The sequence below is a fragment of the Anabrus simplex genome, chromosome 1, assembly GCF_040414725.1.
Source record: "Anabrus simplex isolate iqAnaSimp1 chromosome 1, ASM4041472v1, whole genome shotgun sequence".
Lineage (NCBI taxonomy): Eukaryota > Metazoa > Arthropoda > Insecta > Orthoptera > Tettigoniidae > Anabrus > Anabrus simplex.
The window spans coordinates 19,032,028-19,058,418 of record NC_090265.1 but is presented as its reverse complement, the minus strand read 5'-3'; the positions used below and the strand labels follow the sequence as shown (position 1 = coordinate 19,058,418).

Sequence of the window (26,391 nt, the reverse complement as noted above, 5' to 3'; positions counted from 1 at the left end):
TCACTTTAAAGAAGCTTCAAATGACTCAACCAGACACAGCAAAGGAAAAAGTACATTTGAGGGTCTCGTCAAAAAGATTAATGAAACTACATTCTAGACTTGGGTTTAATGGCTGATGCATCGCAAGAGCTCTCAAAATTAAGTGAAGATTTGCAACATTGCAATGTTGATCTAAACTATGCTAACAAAAAATTAAAAATTACAGCTGCTTTGCTTGAGCTCACGAAGGCTCAAGAAGCGGTAAACAAGTTGTCTTCCTCTCCTTTGAACCCTGGAAAGTTTTACAGGGCACTGAAAACATCTACTGAAAAAAAAGACTGCTCAGTGAAAAAGATTCTGAGCTTGCTGACACCATGAAATGAAATGGCATACGGCTTTTATTGCCGGGAGTGTCCGAGGACAAGTTCGACTTGCCAGATGCAGGTCTTTCAATTTGACTCCCGTAGGTGACCTACAAGTCATGATAAAGATGAAATGATGAAGACGACACATACACCCAGCCCCCAAGCCAGCAGAATAACCAATTACGGTTTAAATTCCCGACCCTGTCGGGAATTGAACCCAGGACCCCTGTGACCAAAGGCCAGCACGCTAACAGCTATGGAGCTGGACAATGACACTATCAAAATAATGGATGAAAAAATCTGGCCACAAAATGTTTCTGTAATGTTTTGGGAAATTAAATGAAATGCGAAATCTTGCCTCCCAGTTCAAACTCAATGAAAGGCAACTAATTACAGAATTCCAAGTCTGGCTCCATGGCTAAATGGTTAGTGGGTTGGCCTCTGATAACACAGTAACAATTTAGAGGTTGCCTAAAAGACAAAGTCCACTACACTGGCGTAGCAGGGGGAGAGGTGATACTCCCACGTAGCGCATTCCAGATGGCGGATGGGGTGGTCCTAACCGGCTTGCCGGCAGACTCGAGCGAAAACAATAGGTCTCGCAGACCAAACACACATTCCCCTGTGGGTGGGGAACACAGACGAAGAATACACTCACGGTATCCCCTGCCTGTCGTAAGAGGCGACTATGAGGGACGACCAAGGGATGATTGATTTAGAACTATGAGACTACTTGTAATTAGTACCACCACCCGGGGAACACCACGCATCGCCTTTACTTGCGAGTAGTACCACTATGTTAGGTACACAACAGGTTTGTGATTAGTAGTGACAGTTAGGGTTGGGCAGACCGGAACATTCACTTGTTCCGCAACATTAGGCGCTTGAGGCGGAGTGTTTCGGTATAGAGTGCTGGGACACGGGACACAGGACTGTAACTGCGTCCTAGAGAGAATTTCAAAAGGCAACATGATATGCTCCGCTTCAGCTGGAATGTGCCTGAACCGAACGTGCTGTGTCAAGGCCGCACTAGATAGATTAGTTGGCCTTGGCTGTGTCTGACTGTCGATACCGGCTGTGTGCCGCCCTGTGCTGGAGTGTCAACATTTTTTCATCCAGTTATATCTTTAATTCCAAAGCGATGACCTATATTTTTCTTGGGCTTAAAAGTTTCCTTAAAGTCCAAATTAATTTTTAACGTCAATCCCTGAGAAAGTGTTGAGGGAAATTTTTGAAATATTAAAGAAGGTAAATGGAAGTCAAGAGGGAAGGAATTTGAAGTGCAAAGAGCATAACAGCACGAAAGTAATTAAACCGTATGAAAAATGGTAAACTTTGCATAATGTTGCATCGGAGTCCTGTTCAGGATTTTTACTAGAAGAAAACCAGACAGTGTGAAATGCAATTTATATTCAATTTTGTCTGCACAGGGACCTTCAACCAGCACAATGACAAGACATTTCAAACTTAAACATCCCACATTTTTTATTTTCGTGTTCCGCTTGTATATTGTGTACGTGAACAGAGCACTAACGAATGTTTCTTCAACTGTGCGATTATACTTTTAATTGGTGAAGATAACATTGTGACATTTGTAAACACCTGCACTGTCATTGTAACCGTGTTATGTGTATTTTATATTGACCGGATAAATCTTAACCTAAAAGCAGCCTTTAAACATGATTATTGGGCGCAAATTTCAGTGTTCCGACTGTTCGTTCACGTTCCCTGCAGCTTTATGCTGGACCATCGCCATAACTACACACAGGCACACACCACACAGCACGTTCCGTACAGGCACATTCCCACTGGCACGGAGCATGTAATATTGCCTCTCGAAGTTCTCTCTACACTGCGTAGTTACAGTCCCGCGTCCCGTGCGCCCACTGCACAGTTAAAACTAGTAGGCGAAGGGCAGTGCATAGTGGCGCTTCTGATGGAACAGCGAGTCAGTGTCTCCGGCTCACTTGAGAATGTTTCGGAACAATTGACACTCGGCGTTCTGGAACAGCGGAACATAACTGTGCACTGGCACAGTGTGCCGAAACAGGGACATGGTGCCCAACCCTAGTGACAGTGTGTGAATCATGGTGGGTTTTACAGTACCTGCGATTAGTACCACTACATAAGGCTGCCGCAATGCAAAGATGTTATTTATCAGTTAGACAATGTCTAAAACCGACGTTCTACCGGCCATGTTTAAACAATGCCGAGAGCACTGTTTAACCTCACATTTCAAGAGTGAATCACATTCAGAAGTCATGCAACATATGACACAAGGGACAGTCTGGTAACTGTCAACTTCACTACAATTCTTAGCAACCAATATATTTTATTATACATGGGATAATTTCCCAGGACTTATAGGTCACTTCAACTGCATCCTTATCAGAGTAACTTGTCTGAAGCTGTCAATACATCATCCAACAGAGATTCGTTTATTACATTTACTGCCAAATATGCACACATAACAGTGACACTAAAAAGTAGGTTGTGTTTGTGGGGTTTTTGTGGAAAATCGTCACGCTAATTCAGGTAAGTTCCCGGAAACTATGAGGTAGGGAAAGGCAAGGACTGGGAAGGAAGAGTTGTGGCCATGATAACAGCCCCAGTATTTGCATGATGTAAAAATGGTGTTTAAAACTACAATCATCAGAGCTACCGATGGTGCATATCAAACGCATGATATCTAGAATGCAAGCTACATTTGTATGGCCCCTACAACACAGTACTAGAGTTCCATCTTCCCATCACAGAAGCTATTTAGATTACACTCACCGTAACTACACTACAATCAAAGCTACAATTTGCACTGAAAGCGATATTCTCATCTGTGGCTTAGCCATATTTGAGTAATGTGTAGGAAGAAGACAACATTTCACTGGTTGTGACAAGCAAAGAGTTGCAAGGAAGATACTTCTATTTCCATTTTTGAACCAATATTGAAACTTTAAACGACGTCTAGCTAAACACCGGCTGAATATTGTTTATGCAATGGAAGATCATGATCGACTTAGACGTTGTTTAGGTAGACGTAGTCTAAGGTTTAAAACTAGTCATCATTTCTGTAATCAGCTCATTGTGTTTCCTTAACGTTAAGATATTTAGAATACACAGTTCCAAGCGCACAGGTGTTATTAGTACTTACTCTTCTGCATTGTAGAACTCCTTGAAGGGTATTACTTTTGTAACAAAGTATCCACGGTTCATCTTCTGCTCACGTTCCTTTAGAGACTTCTCAGCCAAGTCTTTTTGTTCATCATCGTGATAGAAAATCAGAGATGTGTACTGTAAAAAGAAGAGAAAAGTAAGCAACGGACAGATGTACATGAAGAGAGATGATGGCACCAGCAAGTCACTGTGATTAAGTTTAGTGATAGACCAAATAACACCATTCAAACACATGGTTATGCCTTAGCACATTCAGTCTGCAAAACTCTGTGAATGAACTAAACACCTCGTTTAGTTCCACACCTCTTTTCATTAAATCATAGAAACTGAGTCTTGCCTCCCTCTATTTTACCCTTGATGACCGAGTACATTATTCTAGCCTTCTCCATTTGCCTCACAGGACCCCATGACCAAAGCCAGTTTATGCATACAACTTCATGAATAAAGTTCATTTCCAACCTAGCCTTTATCTCCTCATTCCAAGTACCCTCCTGTCATTGTTCCCAAGCGATCATTCTTGCCACTTCCATGTCTGTTACTTCTAACTTATGAATAAGATACCCTGAGTCCATCCAGCCTTCACTCATGTACAACAAAACTGGTCTGAAAACAGACTGGTGTAAAGATAGTTTCGTCCATGAGCTGTCTTCTTTCTTAGGGAATACTGCTGAGTGTAACTCCGTACATTAGCTTTGCTGCACCAGCCTGGGACAATACACATCCTGAATACTTGAAATGATCTACCTGTTCCAGTTTTGTATCCCTGAATTGACACTAGGTTTTTTCCCTACTGACAACACTTTATTCTTGGTCTTAAAAGAGTTCTCTGACACCTTAGTTATGCTAGATTCTCCTCTCTACCTCCTCCTATGCTGGTCAAAAATCCTCCACAAGGCCTCTTTTACAAAGATTACGACCTCTCTATGTTAAACATCCTCTTTTCTACTACATATGCTAGTAATGCGTGTCTTATTGTGGATTCTGGAGTGGCGGGAGACAACAGTTTGGATCCCATTATCAAAGGTTTTTGGTAACGGAATGATGGAAAAGGGCCAGGATAGGGAAGGTATCAACTGTGGCCTGAATTAAGGTACAGCCCAGCATTTGTCTGGTGTGAAAATGGGAAACCAATGAAAAACAATCTTCAGGGCAATTCCATTAGATTCTGACAAGCAGGGAGGTATTAACCTCCTCAGTATCTCTGTATCTTCTGTGTTTGTGCTGGATTTCATTAAAACAAAAGTAGGCAAATTCATCAACGTTTTGGAAGCTGTGGTTAAGAACAATCTGACAACTCTGTTGTCACTGTGCTTCCACTCTACCAATTCTCATGAGCTGCATCAAATTATTAATTCAGTTGCTAATATCTTTAGCACATCAAGTTCTCCAGAAACTATGTCACCAGTTACTATCTTCTACAAAAATCCCTAATACATAGTCAGTGAAATTTCGTTCTTCTGAACTTACTGTTTGCACTACACTGGTAGAAATTTTGTTTCCAGTAACCATAGCATCTCAATGGGCAAACAGTACTACAAATAGGTCAGAATGAATCTTACAATAGTCTGAAGTGGTCGTAGGCTTTGTTCAAATTCTGGGGATGAATTCACTTATCCCTTTGACAACATTTTATTAACATGAAATCTAGGATAATATTAGAGTGGCCTAGAAAGTGGCGTGGAGAAGGAGAAGTGCTGACAATGCGGGTATTTTCTTTTTAGCTACAGATAGTGATTGGTTATTTTCACAGTAATAGCAAGGTATTTCTATTACCTCATTTTGGCTTTACTGACATCATGTGATGAAGGATCCTTCAAAATACATCCTGTTAAAAGCAGTGGCGGCCGGTCAGTACGTGCTACCGGGCTCCAGCACGTAGCTTGGAACTGTAAGGAATATTATTTATGTACAGTACAATTATCCTGGTGCCTTTTCGTTGTTTTGAGTACGATATGAATTTGTGTTTTGTGCAAATCAGGACGAGATCTGTCGAACACCTAGCGCCGTTCTCCCGGGGAACAAGGCTCGTGCTAATGTGAAGTGAGCCCTTGCCTGTAGCCTGAAGGAAGCAATACGCAGGCGCAGGCAAGCTTGCAACACTCCCCCTAGCCGGCGGAGTATACCGTAAACCGGGATCAACTTTCACTGATCCCGTTTATAGTTACTTCCTCTCCCGCAAGGGGGTAGAACTACTCGATGTCTCCTGCTACCCGGAGCGCAGCGAGGGATCCAGTCGGCCGTGCTTATGTTGAACGTGGTAAGCGAATCTGCCACTAGAGAGTAGCATCGTCTGGGTTCGAAAGTAAAGAGTAAGTGGAGGCAATCTATCTCACGCATGCTTATTAAAATATCCATCTTCCTTTTGTGTCAAAAATAAGGAATTCGTAGGCGAGTCAAAGAATCTTTGACTGACCCTAAATGTTATCCCGCATTACAATGTAATTTACTCTGGTGAAATGAAATAGCGTATGGCTTTTAGTGCCGGAAGTATCCGAGGACATGTTCGACTCGCTAGATGCAGATCTTTTGATTTGACGCCCATAGGCGACCTGCGAGTCGTGATGAGGATGAAATGATGATGACGACAACACGTACACCCAATGATGGTTAAAATTCCAGACCCTGCCGGGAATCGAACCCGGGATCCCTGTGACCAAAGGCCAGCGCGCTAACCATTTAGCCATGGAGCCGGACATTTACTCTGGTAATAGGGGAGGTCTCAATGAATCAGTTGGCAGCTCTTTCAGTTGCTTTGTGCGGTTTTTAATCTCGCGGTTATATTACTGGTGCGTGTTTTTTCTGTCATTGTGTTAGTGCTAAAGTTTATACGAAGATTTATCAAATTATTTATCCACTGCAGTGTATATAAAGTGAAATTAAATTAGTGTTCTTAGTGGGGATCTATATTCCCACGATTCTATTTGCACTGATGTAAGTTGCGCCATTAGGTTAGTAAAAACAATATTTCTCCAATGAATTATCTCGTAGACAGTTGTCGAAGAATTCATCTGCTTCCAAATTAATGTTGTTTTTGTTTGTTCTGAGTTATAAATTGTGAGAAAAGTTGTAGTAGTAGTAGTAGTAGTAGTAGTAGTAGTAGTAGTAGTAGTAGTAGTAGTAGTACCAAGTTTGAAGTATGCGTTGCTCATCATGGCAATATGCAGATTTAAAACAGCGTATTTAGCTTGATTTTTTGTAGCACGTAGGGCGATTTTTTCACGAGCCGCCACTGGTTAAAAGGGTGGCATTCAATTTGTGTAAAATGAAGACGTGGCAAATTACCTATCTGTTGTTTTCCTAGCCTTTCTTAAATGATTGCAAAGAAATTGGAAATGTATTGAACAAATCCCTTGGGAAGTTATTCCAATCCCTAGCGGCAAAAGATCTCTATAGGTAGATGCTCCAAACAAATAAAATTAAGAAAAAAATTATTCCAATCCCTAACTCCCCTTATCTTCATACCATGATCTTTCTTACTTTCAAAGACACCACTCAAACTTATTCGTCTACTAATGTCGTTCCACACCACCTCTCCGCTGACAGCTCGGAACGTACCACTTATAATATCAATATAAATGGTGTGATATTGGAACCTATAAATTTTCCAGCTAACTCATTCCTGGTTGCCAGCATTTCGCCCCAGTGTGCTAAGTTGGGCTCATCAGTTGGTAAATAGCACACCTACCAAGACGCATGGCTAGTGCATACCATGGAGGACAATGTGTACTACAATTTATATTGGTATTAGAAATTTACTCATTCAGGACAAATATTTCACGTTCCCTACGGGAATCAACATCTATATCAACATACCACTTAGTCAAGCAGCTCGTCTCCTTTCTCCCAAGTCTTCGCAGCCCTAACTTTGCAACACTACTCTTTTGTCGGAAATCACCCAGAACAAATTGAGCTGCTTTTCTTTGCATTTTTTCCAGTTCTTGAATCAAGTAATCCTGGTGAGGGCTCCACATACTGGAACCATACTCTAGCTGGGTTTTTACCAGAGACTTATATGCCCTCTCCTTTACATCCTTACTACAACCCCTAAATACCCTCATAACCATGTGCAGAGATCTGTACTCTTTATTTACAATCCCATTTATGTGATTACCCCAATGGAAATCTTTCCTTATATTACCACCTAGGTACTTACAATGATTCCCATAAGGAACTCACACCCCATCAATGCAGTAATTAAAACTGAGAGGGCTTTTCCTATTTGTGAAACTCACAACCTGACTTTTAACCCCATTTATCATCATACATTGCTCAATGTCCATCGCACAACATTATGGAGGTCATTTTGCAGTTGCTCAAAATCTTGTAACTTATTTATTATGCTATACAGAACAATATCATCTGAAAAAAGCCTTATCTCTGATTCCACTTCTTTACTCATATCATTTATATATTTAAGAAAACATAAAGGTCCAATAATACTGTCTTGAGGAATTCCCCTCTTAATTATTACAGGATCAGATAAAGCTTCGCCTACTCAAATTCTCTGAGATCTATTTTCTGGAAATATAGCCACTCGTTCAGTCACTCTTTGGTCTAGTCCAACTGCACTATTTTGGCCAGTAGTCTCCCATGATCCACCCTATCAAATGCCTTAGACAGGTCAATCGCAATAGAGTCCATTTGACATCCTGAATCCAAAATATCTGCTATATCTTGCTGGAATCCTACAAGTTGAGCTTCAGTGGAATAACCCTCCCTAAACCCAAACTGCCTTCTATCAAACCAGTTATTATTTCTTTTTTTTTTTTCTTTTTTTTTTCAAGTTGCTTTACGTCGCACCGACATAGATACATCTTATGGCGACGATGGGACAGAAAAGGGCTAGGAGTGGGAAGGAAGCAGCTGTGGCCTTAATTAAGGTACAGCCCCAGCATTTGCCTGGTGTGAAAATGGGAAACCACGGAAAACCATTTTCAGGGCTGCCGACAGTGGGGTTCGAACTTACCATCTCCCGAATACTGGATACTGGCCGCATTTAAGTGACTGCAGCTATCGAGCTTGGTAAACCAGTTATTAATTTTGCAAACATATCTAATATAATCAGAAAGAATGCTTTCCCAAAGCTTACATGCAATGCATGTCAAACTGACTGGCCTGTAATTTTCAGCCTTTTCAGCCTTTCCTTTGTACACAGGGGCTACTATAGCAACTCTCCATTTATTTGGTATAGTTCCTTCATGGAAACAATAATCATATAAGTACTTCAGATATGGTACTATATCTCAACCCATTGTCTTTAGTATGTCCCCAGAAATCTCATTAATTCCAGCTGATTTTCTATTTTTCAACTTTTTTTATGTTATTGTAAATGTTATTGTTATCATAACTAATTTTAATACTTCTTTAGTATTAGTCACCTCCTCTATGTTTGGCTCCATGACTGAAGGCTTAGCGTGCTGGTAATAGGTTAATAGGTTAATTCCCCTGGCACGGATATTGGGTGTATGTGTCGTCTTCGTGATAGTTTCATCCTCATCACGACGTGCAGGTCGCCTACGGGTGTCATAACAAAAGACCTGCACCAGGCCTCTTCAGAGGTCACATGCCAAAGAAAAAGAAAAACCTCCTCTATCTGGTCATTATCCTTTTAATCAACAACCTTTACATACTCATGACTGAATACTTCTGCCTTCTGAAGATCCTCACATACACACTCCCCTTGTTCATTAACCCCTTAACTGGGGAATAGTTTCATAACATCAACCAGCCAGTGGGTAATCATTCAGCACAACGCACACTTTTGGAAAGGGTACAGTAGCATGCGGCAGATGTAAATACAAAAAACAAAAACAAACCCCATGGCATTAGAGCCCTTGAAGGGCCTTGGCCTACCAAGCGACCGCTGCTCAGCCCGAAGGCCTGCAGATTACAAGGTGTCGTATGGTCAGCACGATGAATCCTCTCGGCCATTATTCTTGGCTTTCGAGACCGGGGCCGCTATCTCACCATCAAATAGCTCCTCAATTCTAAGCACATAGGCTGAGTGGACCTCGAACCAGCCCTCAGGTCCAGGTAAAAATCCCTGACCTGGCTGGGAATCGAACCCGGGGCCTCCGGGTAAGAGGCAGGCACGCTACCCCTACACCACGGGCCAGCGTAGATGTAAATACTGAAAAGAAAAATATATTTTACTTGATTATTTTAAATTATGAGTGATATAGTAGAAATTCAATAGCAGTATGTTATTACCGTTTTTCTTGTAAACCCGTGTGTTAATACAAAAGTGAATTTAAAAAATGTTCCTTTCATTATTATGACGACATTTTTCAAGTTTTCAGATATGCATCAATAGGTTCTACATACTTTTTGGTTCATAGGTCATTCAGAAATTGCACACAGTATGGTAAATACAGAAGCAAGGGCAAGCACAAAGTGCCACGTCACATTCGTCACAATAGTAAACAGTTTCCCGTCGCCTCTGGTTTGACAGGCACACAACACAACGTTTTCTTGAGTGATTCCTACATCTGGTCGGCGGATTCTCAGATAATAACCAAGCCATTATCACGTCACAAGGAACAGTTTACCATCACATACAGACCAATTTAGAAAAAGTTATCAGAACATGGACAATGGAGTTCGCAGAACAACTGTATCGTAGTAACAACAACAACGATGACAACAACTCGCAAATTTAGTTATTTCAATGTACATATACACAAATAAATTATTTACGAAGAATTTGGCGCGGACTGTACAAGGCAACACGAGACAGCTGTTGGACTGCCACCTAGGCGCAAACTACCCAACTGGCGTGAGACCAGTTAGACATGAATAGGACAGCAATAATCACATCTAATATGAATGGAATTCGTTCTAAATTACGATAGTAGATGGCAGAAGTGATTAAGAATAGTCAGACACCTATAGGAAGCTAAACCTACGTAAGAACACATTGCCAAGATTAGACGCATGCTTTTGGTTTAAAAGGCATGTTTTATGAGTTACGATTAATACTAGTGAGGCTTCGATTAGGGATTTTCTTTAGTGAAATTTTCGCCTGAAGGCATGTGTTCATTTTATATTTGTGATGTTGTAAATATGGACAGGTTGGGATTGCACATATTCTTTTTATTTCTTTTACTTTATAATTGGCTAGATGGGATATTGAGGAAAATGTTAGGATTTATTTTGATTTTATTGGTGTGAATTATGCATGTTATGTAGTTTAAGGTAATTCCTGTGTTTTTGTTTGATAGAGATAGAAGGATTAGGTCGCCAAAATTATCAACATTCCGAGTTACACACTCGCAGCATCGAGACTAAATTTTATTTATTTATTTTGAGAGATTAGTGACAGATAGGACACTTGTTGCATGCATTACAGGTGCTGTGTGACGTGTGGAGCTGTACGTACATCGTTGATTACAATGTTCTTTTAATGTGGGTTGGAAACTGTTTTGAACAATGATTGGAAAGGGAATCGAACCCTGATTTGGAATGAAAGGCTGATGAAATTACAGGAGATACATGAGAATTTAGTGCATGCTGAAAGAAATATATGAAGTTGATGATGCGGGCCGAGTGCATGCCTGGAAATGTTATGAGAATTGTGTAAAGTGAGAATAGGCCTGTGATTGGATTCTGGAATATTATTGAGAATTAGAATTGCCGTGAAGTAAATGTCAGGCTAGTGAATATTACGTGTGTGTTGAGATATAGTAGCATGCTGGCAATATGTACATTTTGTATGTGAATCTCCAAGCAGTTGTTGAAGTATTAGCTCGCTAGGCAGATCAGTTTATCAGCCAAGGTTATACTGTAGTTGTGAAGTGATATGCAATTTCTGTGATATAATCTTGTCAAAAACAGTGACAAATTTCCTAGAGTAGTCTCGAGTTTTAACATTCTTTTCAGCTCATTGCACAGTGGGACGAAATGACGAAAACGTGACCAAAAGTCCAGGAAAAAAATGTTTTCTATTGGGGATTTTCGACTCATAAGTTGGTAATAGGAACGTTGGGACTATTGAATTCCGGCCCTAGAAACAGCCAGCCGGTTCATTGTGAAGTTGCACAGCAGGTCAAATGCGTAGCGTTTCTGTTAGTCACGGACGAGGCAAGCTGAGCGAGCAACGTATCACATGTTAAGATATTGATAAAAGTGATCTCAGACGTTTATAAAAGTATCGACAAAATGGATAATGTTTCTCCAGGTATGTAGTTTATTATTCAAACCTTATTAGATGTTAAACAAAATAGTAACAGTTGTTTATTTATAATTAACTTTTATGCTAAATAACGTAAAATAATACTGAAATATAGTAACAAATGATAGGTAAAAGTTATGTATACGACAGCATTCGGCTAAATCTCGCATACTATGATGAAGTATAATTAATTTACTTTCAAAATCTCTTGGAAAAACGCACTACTAGCCACTACTCCGGTAATGAACCACATTTGAAGTGAAAATTGGTATTAGCCGATATTTATGCATTTTGTAAAAAGTTATATAAAAGTTCAGTTATAGCAATATTTCTGTGAATTATGCTATTATTTATACGTGTAGCATAGTAAAGGAAAGAATGTGATGAAAGGAAATGGAAACATTGACCCTTCTTTTGAAGGATCTGACGCATAACTTAGAAAAGGACAAACGATGCTATTATATTCTGTCCTATCTTTTTTTCATACACACACAGACACACACAAACACACACATACATTTGTATATATTGAAACAGGAACGCCCGTACTTCAGTTCTTCGGAGAGCATGAGAAACGACAAGGCATGTACGGCACATGCTAAGAGAGTGAGAGAGAAGGGTAGTGAAAAAAAATAATAATGATTAAAGTGGATCCTTCAGTTTATTCAATAGATATGCAAAGAATTATGTCACCTTTTACAGCTGAATCGTGGGGTTGTCCTTGAAGGCGTGGAGGGGACGTCGTCCTGCGGCGTCTGCATCATCTTGCGGTCGGCGTCGGCGTTGTCTTTCGTCGTTGGTGTTTTCTCTGTATTAGTGTTGATGGCGACTCGAACCTGAGGCAGGAACGGGGAAATGTGGAGCTTCCGCATCGGATGTCATGGGACTCTGGTGTGACACCTTTCTAAGGCGAAGCACACCGAAATAGTGCCCACAGTCAATGATGTTGAACGCACTTTAGCAGCAAGGATAAAGTCAGAGTCACAGTTCCATGAGAATAAGATGGAAGGAATTATCGTATTTGGAATAATAAACAAACGAAAACAATCTAGGACCTTCCGAGGTGCAGTGATTAAGCACTTCACAAAGAAAAGAAAATTCACCGGGTACAGTCTCTGCACTGTACACCATGAGCACAATATTCACACACTTGTCGAAATAAACGACAGTCCAAGTTCTGTTACGTCATAATTTTCAGAAGATTATCACTGACACTTAAGGTCATACGTGATTCTGAACAGGTTATGATGGGAATTGGCTTGGTCTCTCGGAAAGAAATGACGATACCGTATTCCACAAGTTAATACTGTCTTTAAGAGGGAATGTCGGCACAGTTTTATTATGAACACAGTTCCGAAAAATGGATAGACACAGTCTTTAAATGAAATGAAGGCTGGCACAGTTTTATTACGAACACAGTTCCGAAAAATGGATAGACACAGTCTTTAAATGAAATGAAGGTCGGCACAGTTTTATTACGAACACAGTTCAATGGATAGACACAGTCTTTAAATGAAGGCTGGCACAGTTTATGTTAGAAACGTTATCGCTGTTTTCACACAGTCTTTAAATGAAATCAAGGTTGGCACAGTTTATGCTAGAAACATTATCGCTGTTTTCACACAGTCTTTAAATGAAATCAAGGTTGGCACAGTTTATGCTAGAAACATTATCGCTGTTTTCACACAGTCTTTAAATGAAATCAAGCTTGGCACAGTTTATGCTAGAAACATTATCGCTGTTTTCACACAGTCTTTAAATGAAATCAAGGTTGGCACAGTTTATGCTAGAAACATTATCTCTGTTTTCACACAGTCTTTAAATGAAATCAAGGTTGGCACAGTTTATTCTAGAAACATTCATAGTCCACAAACGAAATATAATCGCCCAGTCGTACAGACTGATAAAAATGAAATTACGTTTTTGTTCATGCACAAAGTTCAAGCCCACGGAGAAGGCTTCCAACACTAAAGTTTCCGAACTCAAGTACACAGCCGGACCGAGTGACGAATTATATCGCGACGTGCTTACTTGCACACACACACTGAGCTCACGGCTTACTGCCGACTCCTCTCACTCTCTCTGCCTACGGCACACTGCACACTCTGCACAGTCTCTGATTTACCCCAGGCTGGCGATTCGCTTATATTGCCGAAGGTCGGTGGGCGTGGCTACACATGTGGGCCCCAAGAAAATTTTATATCTTGGCCATCTTTACACCGAATGACATTAAATTTCGGCTAGCAGCGTTCATTATTCCTGCCTGCAAGGTGACGTTATTGAAATATTGATATCACATTTCATTCATGCTGCAATGCTATGGAACACGAAAGAACCTTCTGCGTGACGTCGCTTGACCTTGGCCGGTGTTCTAGAACAGCGCGAGCTTCCTTGCAGTTCCCACAATGCCTGTGCACTCGGCGCAAGTTTTAAATGCTTACGGCCGGGTGTTAGCGAGTTCCTCTTAATAAATGAATGAAACGTGAATGCTCGTAGGGCATTCCCGTTTCAATATATGTATATATATTATTTTATATGCTTTTTCAGGTTCATCTAGTAACCATGATAATGTGCATTTTTCGAGAAAAGACATTTTCATCCAAATGAAACCATATCTCTCCAGTGACCTGCAAGTAGTTGTTGACAATTTGGAAAAGTTTGTGGCTGACAATCCGCCATTTTGACTTTTCAATTTTAACATCTAATTCGTAATCAGCAGTATCAAAAACCTTATAATACTCATTTTTGCCCAATTAAACCAACTTTTATGAAATTTGGTCCACCATACTGGATCTGCCATTTTGTATTTTTCAATTTTAATATCTAATTCATAATCAGCAGTATCAAAAACCTTATAATACTCATTTTTGCCCAATTAAACCAACTTTTACGAATTTTGGTCCGCCATATTGGATCCGCCATTTTGAATTTTTCAATTTTAACATCTAATTCGTAATCAGCAGTATCAAAAACCTTATAATACTCATTTTTGCCCAATTAAACCAACTTTTACGAATTTTGGTCCGCCATATTGGATCCGCCATTTTGAATTTTTCAATTTTAACATCAGATTCGTAATCAGCAGTATCAAAAACCTTATAGTACCCATTTATGTCCAATTTTACCAAGATTTAGACTTTCGGCCACGTTTTCGTCATTTCGTCCCACTGTGCATTGCCAAGCAGGAAATATGTAATTGAGGAAGGGCACTACCTTGCGCGCCAATGCAGCAAGATGAATGCGATGGTTACCCGTAGCTTTCCATGTGTTTATTGAATTATATTGTTTGTTTACTCTTACCGGATTGTGCATTTATGTGATTTCATTGTGTTTTTGGTTTGTTGCCTTGTTGATTAATGAGGAACAGCCCAAGTGCTGTGTGGAAGGTTACGGTTAATCTAGTTCTTACTAGATCTTTTGGTAAACCGCGTTTCAGGTCGAGTCAGTGTAGTGTGTAAGTTTTCCTCCCACCTGATCCAATGTAAATACTTAGGTTATTTTAGTTTGTTTTGATTATTGTAAATATAGTGTAGGGAAACACCACTAGTATTTTTCGTAGTTCATATCGTCATGTCCCACTTTGTTCAATTTTAAATCACATTTAAATTCACTTATCGCGGCAACTTTCCCCAAGATTAATCCGCATAACTGTGATTCTCATAAAGGTGATACTCCATGTGAACAGGAATGTTGGACTATAATGTGGAGTCATTTCGAAACTGATCAATATTACAATTTGTAATTGGAATTTCCATTTTCTTATTTTATTTGTTTTGGGTTATTAATGTTTGTTTCCACATTCAAATTTGCTGATTTAAATATAATTTCAATACTAATTTTAAGCCGTTTATTAATTTGATTTTTATTAATTTGGTGTTGTAGTATGATTCGGGTTATTTTATGTAATAAACTCATGTTACCCCCTATTAGTGTTTCTCATTCGAGATAAACCTCCATTATTCCTGTCATTATACTTAGAGATAAGTTATAAACTTCGACATTTAGACTTACCCGCGACAACTTACCCACATCTCTACCCAAGCTGAGTTAGTCAGATGTTTAATCAGGAAATGGAGGCATCGTCCTAGAGGGATTTTACCCCTGGGTACGGTCCACACAAGTACCATTTATTACTTCGGTTTCTCTATAGAGCTCATCTGGTTTTACCAGCACCACGTCCAGAATATTCTTCCCTCTAGTTGGTTCCATCCCTTTCTGAATCAGCTGTTCTTCCTGTATTAACGTTATTACCATTTGTTGTTCATGCTCCCAGTCGTTCGCATTACCTTCCCAATTGACATATGGTAAATTGAGATCTCACGCTACAATCACATTCCTTTCCGTATCGTTTCCCACACAGCTGATTATCTTATCAAATAATTCTGAATCAGCGTCAACGCTACCCTTTCCCAGTCTGTACACTCCAAAGGCATCAAGTTGTCTTGTTATCTTTAGAAATGAGCATTACACCCAGAATTTAACGTATTTCAACTTTAACTTTTTTATAGCTGCTCCGTGGCTAAATGGTTAGCGTGTTGGCGTTTGGTCACAGGGTTCCGGGTTCGATTCCCGGCAGGGTTTGGAATTTTAACCATCATTGGTTAATTTTGCTGGCACGGGGGCTGGGTGTAAGTGTTGTCTTCATCATCATTTCATCCTCATCACGGCACGTAGGTCGCCTACGGGAGACAAATCAAAAGACCTGCACCTGGCGAGCCGAACATGTCCTCGGACACTCCTGGCACTAAAAGCCATAAGCCATTTAATTTTTTTTTCATAGCTTACAAATTCTTCATTCACCAGAATGAATTCTCCCCCTCCTACCATTTCTATCCTACCTCTACAATACACACTCCATTTCCGTGAGAAAATTTCTGCATCCATTTTATAATTTCTCAGCCATGATTCAACTCCTATTACAATATCTGATAAGTATATGTCTATTAAATTACTTAATACTATTCCTTTCTTTACAGTACTTCTACAGTTCAACATTAAGATTTTTATGCCATCCCTACTTGATTTTCATATCCTTGTATCCTTATCAACACTCCCTAGACCACCCCGTTACCCTGAATGTTCCTCCCTATAACCCATCTAAGCAAATTTCCTAACTTATACGTACCACTGCGGTTTAAGTGAAGACCATCTGAGTGCAGATCCCTTTTCAAACCGGCACCACCCTCTAGGTCCCCGGTACAACCTAGGGATGATGGGTTTATAACCTTACCCACCAGAGTGAGAGGAGAAGAGAGAGGGAAAAAGAGCGAGAGAGAGAGAGAGAGAGAGAGAGACCCTGGTGAGAAGGTTGCTAGCGTGTCCGCCCCAAAATAGAAGTTTAAGCGAACACGATGGAGAACAAAGGGCACAAGTAAAACAACCAAACAAAGGTCCGAGCACAATAAAATAACATGAAACCTTAGAAATTACCCAAAGGAAGAAGTTAGCACACTTACCGAAGGCAGCGGAGGAAGACGATTTAAGGCTGTGGAAGCAAATACTCAAGAAAATTGGTGACAGTGCTCCACCGAACGTGGCGAATGAAAACCAACACTTTAATGGAATCAAAAGAACTTTAATTGAAAAGTAAATTGGAGGTAACAAATTAAATCTTCAAGCTGAGAAAACCTAGGTTTATTTTAAGAGGAAAAACCATAATCAGTAAATAAATCCAATGTAAAGTAAAAAAAGGGTGAAATGTAAATAACAGTTAAAGATAATAAAATTAATCAGAAAATACCTGGTATAGTTTGGAAATAATTAACACATTAGTAATCAACAATTAAGAAAAGTAGATATTCTTTAACAAATAATAAATTATTATTATTATGAAAACAACGAAATAAGAAAAGAAAAGGTTGACCTCCGTACCTTAATGTTTGGTTAAAATAAAATGTGATTTGAAAACAACAGCAAACAAGTCGACCTCCTTACATTGATACTAGCTTGAATAAGGTTAAAATAATATGTGATCAATCACGGATAATTAATTAATTAAAAATACCATACTCAGTTAACAAGGTTTTCAGTTAAATTAATGGCTTCTCATGATTACCATAATTAATTCATTCAATTTCCACCGAGGACAGTTTCCAAGATAAATAGAAATTTTACATAGAAATTACACAACCACCCGGACCAAGAAAAGGTAAAACAACATTAAAGGGTGGCCAAAATTATTTAATGAACTTTTAAAAACAGCAAACGATACACACAACACAAAAATATATAATTCAAGATCCACACAGGATCCGTGCGCCTGACTACAACATAAAATCCCGACAACCATCACCCACACAAACGGTTGCCAAGGTAACAACCAAACAAAAGCAACGCCTCCAAAAAAAACAAGGAGGAAGACAGGCTAGAGAAAATAATTCACAGAAAACCCCAGGGGGGGGGGGGAGGGAAGAAAACATACCCAACAAAGGGGAAAACAAATCACAGGAATGCAAACAGAAACCCCAAGGAAAGCTAAACCCGCTATCTTGGAGACTGTACCTTGGTACACAAAGAAAGTTACAATTTAAGATGCAAAAAAAAAAAACTTTTATTTTAATTCTAAATTAAATATCCCAATTCAGTTCACTGTGGACCTTCCACGTTAGTGTGATTAGTTGCCGAAACTGATTTTCAGACTTTCATAACCGCACACGCCAATAAGTACCAATTTAACGACGAAATTCAAATCGTTATTATTATTATTATTATTATTATTATTATTATTATTATTATCATTGTTACGGTGTATTGTGGATGTGCAGAGGTGAAAGAAGGTGCTGGGATGAACAGGTCTCAACCTACGAAATTGAAGTTAATTTAAAATTTCACCAAGGTTATATTTTCTTTTCGAGATCAAGAAATGACAAGTATAACAAGAACCCAGTTGAACAGCAACAAAATAAGAATGTACAATTACAGTTTATTAATGTATTTTGGGCTTCGAGATCCAGAAACACAATACCTGAGCAATGAGCCCAACTTCACTTATACACAAGGTTTAACCCTTTCAGACCGAGTACGCACAATTGTGCGGGGTTCGTATTTTGTTTATCCCTGACCGTATTTGATGTTTTTTCGGCGCTAGACCGGACTGCAGTGATTGTGCGGGACACGTGGCGTCTATTTCAATTGTTTTTAGTATCCGCTTGACCGCCAGGGCGAAGGAAGAAGAGTTTAAAAAGCACAGTTGATCGGCGAGATGGCGAGAAGCAGTAGTGCCAAAAGTAAGTATTTATTTATTGCGTTTATATTAATCTAGAAGCTTTACTGAATACCGGAATATATTCAATGAAGTGTGTACATTGGTTAGTGAACGTAAATTTTGAAGATACATCATCGTATGTGATACAACGAGGTTTTGAATTTTGATACGCACAATTGTGTGGGTCCTTTTATTCGGATGTTAGTTTTTATTTTGTAAAATAAACTATCAATATGTGTATTGAGGAGCATTTTAGTCAGTTTTTGACATACAAACAAAAATTCACGCCTCCAGTTTCCTTTCAGGTCTGAAAGGGTTAACAAAGGGGCAGAAAACCCCAATCATGCCCAGGACCACTTGCTCCCTATTACTCAGTAAAGCCTGCTCGAGGCACACAGAACCCAAATTTAAGAAAGAGCAACCGCTCTCAAAGTTCCAGCCTATCAAAGGCCACACCAAACTCCACCTTCAAGCTGACCTCCAAACACATGAAAACAGGGTTAAAAAAAGTACCCAACCTACTGAGGCCTATTCCGTAAAGAAACAGGACAATTACATGGCCCCCAAAATACCAACTTGAGAGGAGGCGAAACTGCGCTCCTAATACATTTCTTTAAAACCTACTTGACACTAGGCCGCTTATGCAAGGGCTAATCCCATACTACGGAGGTGACACGGTTGAAAAATGTTATGACATTACGAGTAGAAGGGAAACAGTTATAAAAACGTAGTCACCTCAAAACAAAATGAATGGGAGCTCGAGAGGGTTAGGCTCTCTCTATCCCAATTTGTAGTTAAAGAGACAGAATATACCAAGTGTCTTTTACATTTTCAATATAGGTTACAAGAGGAAAGTTTCAAACCCGCCCCAAGGGTTAAACTGCTGAGCTGGCAAGAAAATAAGTTATAAAACGGCCATTACCTGGTGGTTGAACTGCTGCCCGAAGAAAGAGGCGCTTCCCGCCCCCTGCTACATAATTACACAATGAGAGATGTTACTGAAGAGGCACCGAGACCAGAAAAACAGCAGTTTATATACCCTCGCGGAAAATTCGAGACGTTTCATGAATGAGAACCCACACCCCCCTCACTTTATTGGTTAGGGTCAAGCAACATATCCATGTTGGAGAAGATACACCTGATTGGTCAAAAATTAATTAAAGAAATTCGAGATTGGCTAAATTCAAAACTGGCGGAACGAAAGGATTAACATTGCCAACTCAAACAATGACTGAAAGAAATTTAACAAAGAGCAAACTTATACATACTAAATTTCTTCAAAAAAAAAAGTTCCTTCAGTTCGCACTAGGGTGCACAATTGTAGTTCTTAAGTAGTGCCATCTAGAAGAGAATGTTCACACTTCTTACTACAGAGAAAACAAAAATAAATCGAAAAAGACACAGTTCAGAACTCTTCAAAATTTATAGTAATGACATCTTCTGAGAAATCTTAGCATTATTGTGGAAGTTAAAGTTCAAGCTTCCTCCAGTAGAGGAGTTTCAACTGGCGCAATGTTTGAATTAGCGGCGCGGAGGTGTACCGCCCGGTACAGACCTCCCCCACCGAAAAGTCCCTCCAAGGGGTAACACAGAAGAACACCAAATTTTGTTTTAAAACAAAGTCCAAGTTATGCTGTTGAAATATAAATTAACTGCAGAAGTATTTGCAAACAAGTTTTCTTAGATTGGTTTGATCCAGTTTCAAAATTCTTTGTAGTAACTCTTGATGTAATGTCTTTACGCTTGTAGCAGTTGAATTCAGAAGGAAAACTTTTAATTCTTCAAAGGAACAAAAAAAATTTTCTAAGTCCAAAAAATATTGTAGTTGAATCCAAAAATGTAGTAATTGTTGATATGAAATGTCCATGTAGCTGATTAAGTACATTCAATATTGATTAAGTTTGACGGCCAGACCAGGCGCCGCTGCATGTGTCCAGAGGAGACCGCTCGGACCCCTCAAGTACCCTGCGATACCGCTCGCCTGCACCATGAGAGGGGTAGTGGTGCTGAAGCACGCCGCACCCGCGGCGAAAGTTTACAGGCCACGGGCAAGTTGCAGGTTGTGCGCCATACATAAGCCTTGGCCGGGAGGAGGGCTCCGGCTCGCCGTACACTGGTTGTCCTCACTGAAGTAGACCGGGCCCGTGCTCTACTCCAGGAGAGGCACGGCGCCGCGCGGCTGCGGGGGCACTGAAACATTAAGATCTCGGCAGCAGAATTTGTTGGACCATAATGATTTTCGGGTACAGTCTTTGTGATGGAGCTGAGGGGCCAGCGGCGTGGAAATATTTATTTCATTTTAAATAGCCACTCTGTGTTGTTAAGCAGGAGACGGGAGCGTGGTAATGGCCATGGTAAGGACAGGATGGCAGTTTAACTGGTCGGGGAAGGTTTTACAATAAATGCTTAAATACAAAGAACCAGATTCCAAGGGCAGAAGGCCTCAAAATGAAACCTCGCCAAAAAAATATAACCTTCCAAATGCTTTCAAAATGTTAAAACAAAGATAAAATCAGCTACGTTAGCGCGGAAGTTACACAGGTTTCACCTGCGACAGGTGAACCCTAAATATCCTCTCGGTGGCTGGATTGCTTAATAACAACGTAACCGGCGTAAGAAAATCAAGGATTATGCACGGCCCATGAAATCTGGGGGCAAGCTTGCCCGCGGGAACAAAATTTTTGACCATCACCTGGTCACCTACCTTCAATTTGGTGGGTCTCCGTCCACGATCATATCTTTCCCTAACCTTTTCATGAGACACTTTAACATTGGCTTTAGCCTTCTTCCAAAGATCTTTAATATTATCAGGAGCTATTGTCTCAGGTAGAATGTCACTCAGAGACCACAGATTAGAGTGCGGCGTGTTTGGAACAAACTTGAACATCAAAGAAGCTGGAGTAAACTTATGGGATTCGTGAACCGCCGAATTCAAGGCAAAAGCTAACCAATGTAGGGACGTGTCCCACCTAGAATGATCATCATGATGATAGGCAATAAGAGCCGACCTCAGATTACGATTAACCCGTTCAGCCAGAGATGGTTGAGGATAATAAGCAGAAGTTGTCACATGAGATATGGACAGATCAAAACAGAATTTACGAAAGAGATTGGAGGTAAAAGCTTTAGCATTATCAGACACAATATATTGACACAGACCAAAAGAAGCGAAAATGGAGTTTACACAAGTGATGGTGGACTGGGCGGTAGCCGGCTTAGTTGGAAATAACCAAGAAAATCTTGTAAAACCATCTACACATACAAGGATGAACTTATTGGCATTCCCCTTTGACTGGGGGAAGGGTCCTACGTAATCGATGTAGACACGTTCCATGGGGCGCGACGCTTGATGAGAAGACAAAAGGCCTACCTTGGTGGACATGGTTGGTTTACTAAGCAAACAAGATTTACAAGCTTTAACTAGTTCACGAATTTCACCGTCCATACCCTTTCAGATAAACATTTCACGGATCTTTTCCCGGGTTTTGAAGATGCCTAAATGCCCCCCTAATGGGGTCTCATGATAGTACTTGAAGATCATTGGCACAAGAACAGCTGAAACCACTACCTTCATCTTCTTATCATGCCTCGATGGGCAACATAGAACACCATTCCTCAGCACATAAGGGACAACATGTTCCCCGGAAGAAAGGGTTTCCATAATGGGAGCCAGCGTCGGATCTTCCCGTTGATATTTCTCAAGATCCCTAAACAACATGGGAGCATCAGTTAAAATGGCATTAACCTCGGGCCGTATGGACTCAGGAGGTGAAGAACTATCAACCAGTTCATGGGTCTCGACTTCATTGGAAAACATACAGCCGAGTCCATCCATATCAGTACCTCTGATATGCCTAACGTCAAATTGGAAGGCAGAAATTCGGATGGCCCATCGGGCTATACGACCAGTACAACGCAGCCTACCTAAGACCCAGCTTAAGGCTTGATTATCAGTCTCCAAGTCGAATCTGACATGTTCCAGATAGAGATGGAACTTTTATAAGGCAAATAAGACTGCCAAACCTTCGAGCTCATAGATGGAATACTTGGCTTCTTGAGCCGATAGAGTCCTAGAGGCATAGGGGATGGGTCGCCTCCCTAGTTCAGTCTCTTGAAGAAGGACTGCAGCTACCGCTGACGACGACGCGTCGGTTTGGACGATGAATTTTTTGGAGAAATCGGGCATAGCCAGAACAGGGGCATTACACAGAGCTAATTTAGGATCTTCAAAAGCGGCTTGTTGAGAGGGTCCCCACTCAAATTTGACGCCTTTCCTACGAAGAAGGTTCAAGGGCGCCGCTCTGTTAGCGAAGTTAGGAATAAATTTCCTGAAGAAATTCACCATACCAATGAATCTGGCAATACCTTTGATGTCCTTGGGAGGCTTGAAATCACGGATGGCCTGTGTTCTAGAGTGATCGACTGCAACACCGTCGGGCGACACAATATACCCTAGGAATTACATTGAAGGCTTAGCGAAGGCGACCTTGGACAACTTCACAGTTAGCCCAGCCTTACGAAGGCGATTGAGAACTTCCTTTAGATGATCTAGATGTTCTTCAAAAGTTTCCAAAAATACGACGACATCATCAAGATAGTGGTACAAGTACTCAAATTTGATGTCGGAGAAGACCCTATCTAGCAGTCTCGTAAGTACAGCTGCTCCCGTGGGGAGCCCGAAAGCCACGCGGTTGTATTCATACAAATTCCAATCCGTGGCAAACGCTGTAAGATGTTTAGATTCTTCAGCCAGAGGAATTTGATTATAGGCCTGATTCAGATCCAAGATGGTAAAGAACTTAGCTTTACGAAACCATGAAAAACAAGAATGAAGGTCAGGAAGGGGCACAGATTGTAACACCACTTTCCGATTGAGAGCCCTATAATCAATGACAGGCCTGAAGCCACCTTGGGGTTTTGGGACTAGAAAAATAGGCGAAGAATACGCCGACTTAGAGGGCCGGATGATACCATCCTTTAACATTTGATCGATGATTTCTTTCAACGCCTTCATTTTAGGTGGAGATAGCCTATAAGGTGGAAAACGGACAGGAATCGAATCCGTGACCTCAATTTTGTATTCAATAAGGTCAGTAACACCAAGAGTATCCGAGAACACCTCTGGAAACGCCTGACACAACTTACGAATACTATCAGCCTGCTCCTCAGGTAGATGTCTAAGGTCTAACAACATCTCATCCTGGGTAGGCGAAATAGATGAACACGATACAGAATTACACTTTAACAAAGGGATTTTACAATTAGAAGCAAATTTGAATGTGCACGACCTGCTCTGGATGTCGAGCACTAAACCAGTAGAACACATGAAATCCGCTCCCAATATAATGGGGCAGGATAAGTGCTTTGCCACAAACAATCTAACCTTCCAAGTAAATTTAGAAATCCGAATTTTGGCTTTTAAGGAACCTAAAATTTCTAATGGAGAAGAATTAGCCGAAACGTATTGAACCGAAGACGAACAATAGTCAGGAAATTTACAAACAGATTTCAATTTCGAATACCATTCAGCCGAAATAATGGAACAAACACTGCCTGAATCTAAAAGAGCAGTTATTGGCTCATTATTCACCTCAATTTTAAGAAAAGGTACAGGTGCGGGGGGATCCGCCGCAATCCTAAGACATTCCTTAGGGCCCGGAAATTTTGGTATGTTTACTTAGGGCTGAGCCTCGAGAAGAAGGGTTCGCCGACTCAGCCGACGCCACTAGTCACTTATTATTATTACTGGCCTTGGTGGAAATTGCACCAGAAGTTGAGCAGGAGGGGGTGCTATTCGAATTTGGGCAATTTTTGGCGATATGGGAAAACGCGCCGCATTTAAAGCAACCTTGGGATGAACTTGCTCCATTATTAGTCCTACTAGATTTGATTGGTGGGCACTTGTTCCGAAGATGATCGGGCGACCCACAAGCTTAACATTTACGGAGTGTGATGGGTCAGCGAGGTGGAGGCTGAAAACTACTAGAGGATGGAGGGGGTTCTTTCGCGACACGCAAGGTATCGGCGTATCTAACTCCTTCCGCTGAGACGGCCATAGCCTCTAATTCAGCAAACGTTTGAGGACGCAACGCAAAACACAAATATGACCTGTATGATGGAGAAATACCTTCCACTATAGCCTGAACAATCTGGTCTTCAGGAAAATGAAGAGCAAATACCCTAGTATAGAACTTAATAACTTGGATGAAATCTGCCAAGTTTTCATCCAACCGCTGTACACGATAATAGTACTTCTGAATTAGGGAGGACCTTGCCCTAGCCGGAATGAAGTTAGCTAGCAAGTGGGCGTGGAAGTCTTCAATAGATGATTGTTCAGCAATGGCCCTTACTATTTTGTCTGAGAGGACACCAATGGAATAGGGGTAAATTATCTGCAAAATTTGACACGGAGAAAGAGAAAAAACGAGGGCATGATCCTGAAACTCAACCAAAAACCTAAAAAATGAGATTACGTCACTGGTAGAGTTAACCGAAAACTTAGAAATACCTCTGAGCAACATTGCTAATGGATGAGGCAAACTGCTGAACCCTGGTGACATATTAGGTAAAGGTTTAAGTGGTGAAGAAGCTAATTCAGAACATTCATTGTTCAATGAGGTACGACGCTCAGATTCGTTGTCTAATGGGGCAGAGATTTGTTGAGCTCCAAGAGATTTCCTATTTCCTTCTCCTTTGGAAGACTCTTCCTCTTGAACTACGTTTACCGTAGCAGGTTGGTCGGTTTTGTGAGGGACTTCCCCAGTTAACAATTGGGTAACCTTACTGGACAATTCAGAAAGATTTTCAAGAACCACACTAGCTTCCTTCCTCTGAATGTCATTCAACTTCAGAGACAACAGATCGTTAACTCTATTAGAAAAATGAAATAACCTGGCTTGCACACGTTTAATTTGATTAGGAGAAGGGTCATTTTCTTCAAAAAAGGTAATCACAGATGCCAGCTCAGTAGTATTATCAGTGATCGTGGAAAGTGAGTCGTCAATTTCTTTCTCTCCCAAAGTGGGGATGGAAATGGGCAAATCAAGGGACTCTCTAAGCTTATTGGTGTCTACCGCAACCGTGCCTCCAGATTGCACATTTCTAATTGTTAATTCATAAATCAACTCCTCCTTGCGCAAATAGTTGAGATGGAGGACATCGCGAGGGCCGGGCATGACGACCAAAATTTAACAGCTTTGAAAAATGAAAAAGAAAAGTCCAGCGACAGAGAAAATTGTTAGAGTTCGAAAGCAAAGCAACGTTTAGCCATCAAAAGGGGCTAATTTGAGACCCATTCAACCACGCTCTGCTACCACTTGTTACGGTGTATTGTGGATGTGCAGAGGTGAAAGAAGGTGCTGGGATGAACAGGTCTCAACCTACGAAATTAAAGTTAATTTAAAATTTCACCAAGGTTATATTTTCTTTTCGAGATCAAGAAATGACAAGTATAACAAGAACCCAGTTGAACAGCAACAAAATAAGAATGTACAATTACAGTT

General features: G+C 40.6%; 1 protein-coding gene across 1 annotated transcript in view; it reads right to left on the bottom strand.

The window, feature by feature from the left end:
• MsrA (methionine sulphoxide reductase A) overlaps positions 1–26,391 on the bottom strand; it is an 80,414-nt gene that overhangs the window by 8,934 nt on the left and 45,089 nt on the right. Inside the window, exon 4 of the mRNA XM_067155649.2 lies at positions 3,493–3,632. Coding sequence (XP_067011750.2) covers positions 3,493–3,632 — 140 coding nt within the window. The remainder of the gene's footprint in view (positions 1–3,492; positions 3,633–26,391) is intronic.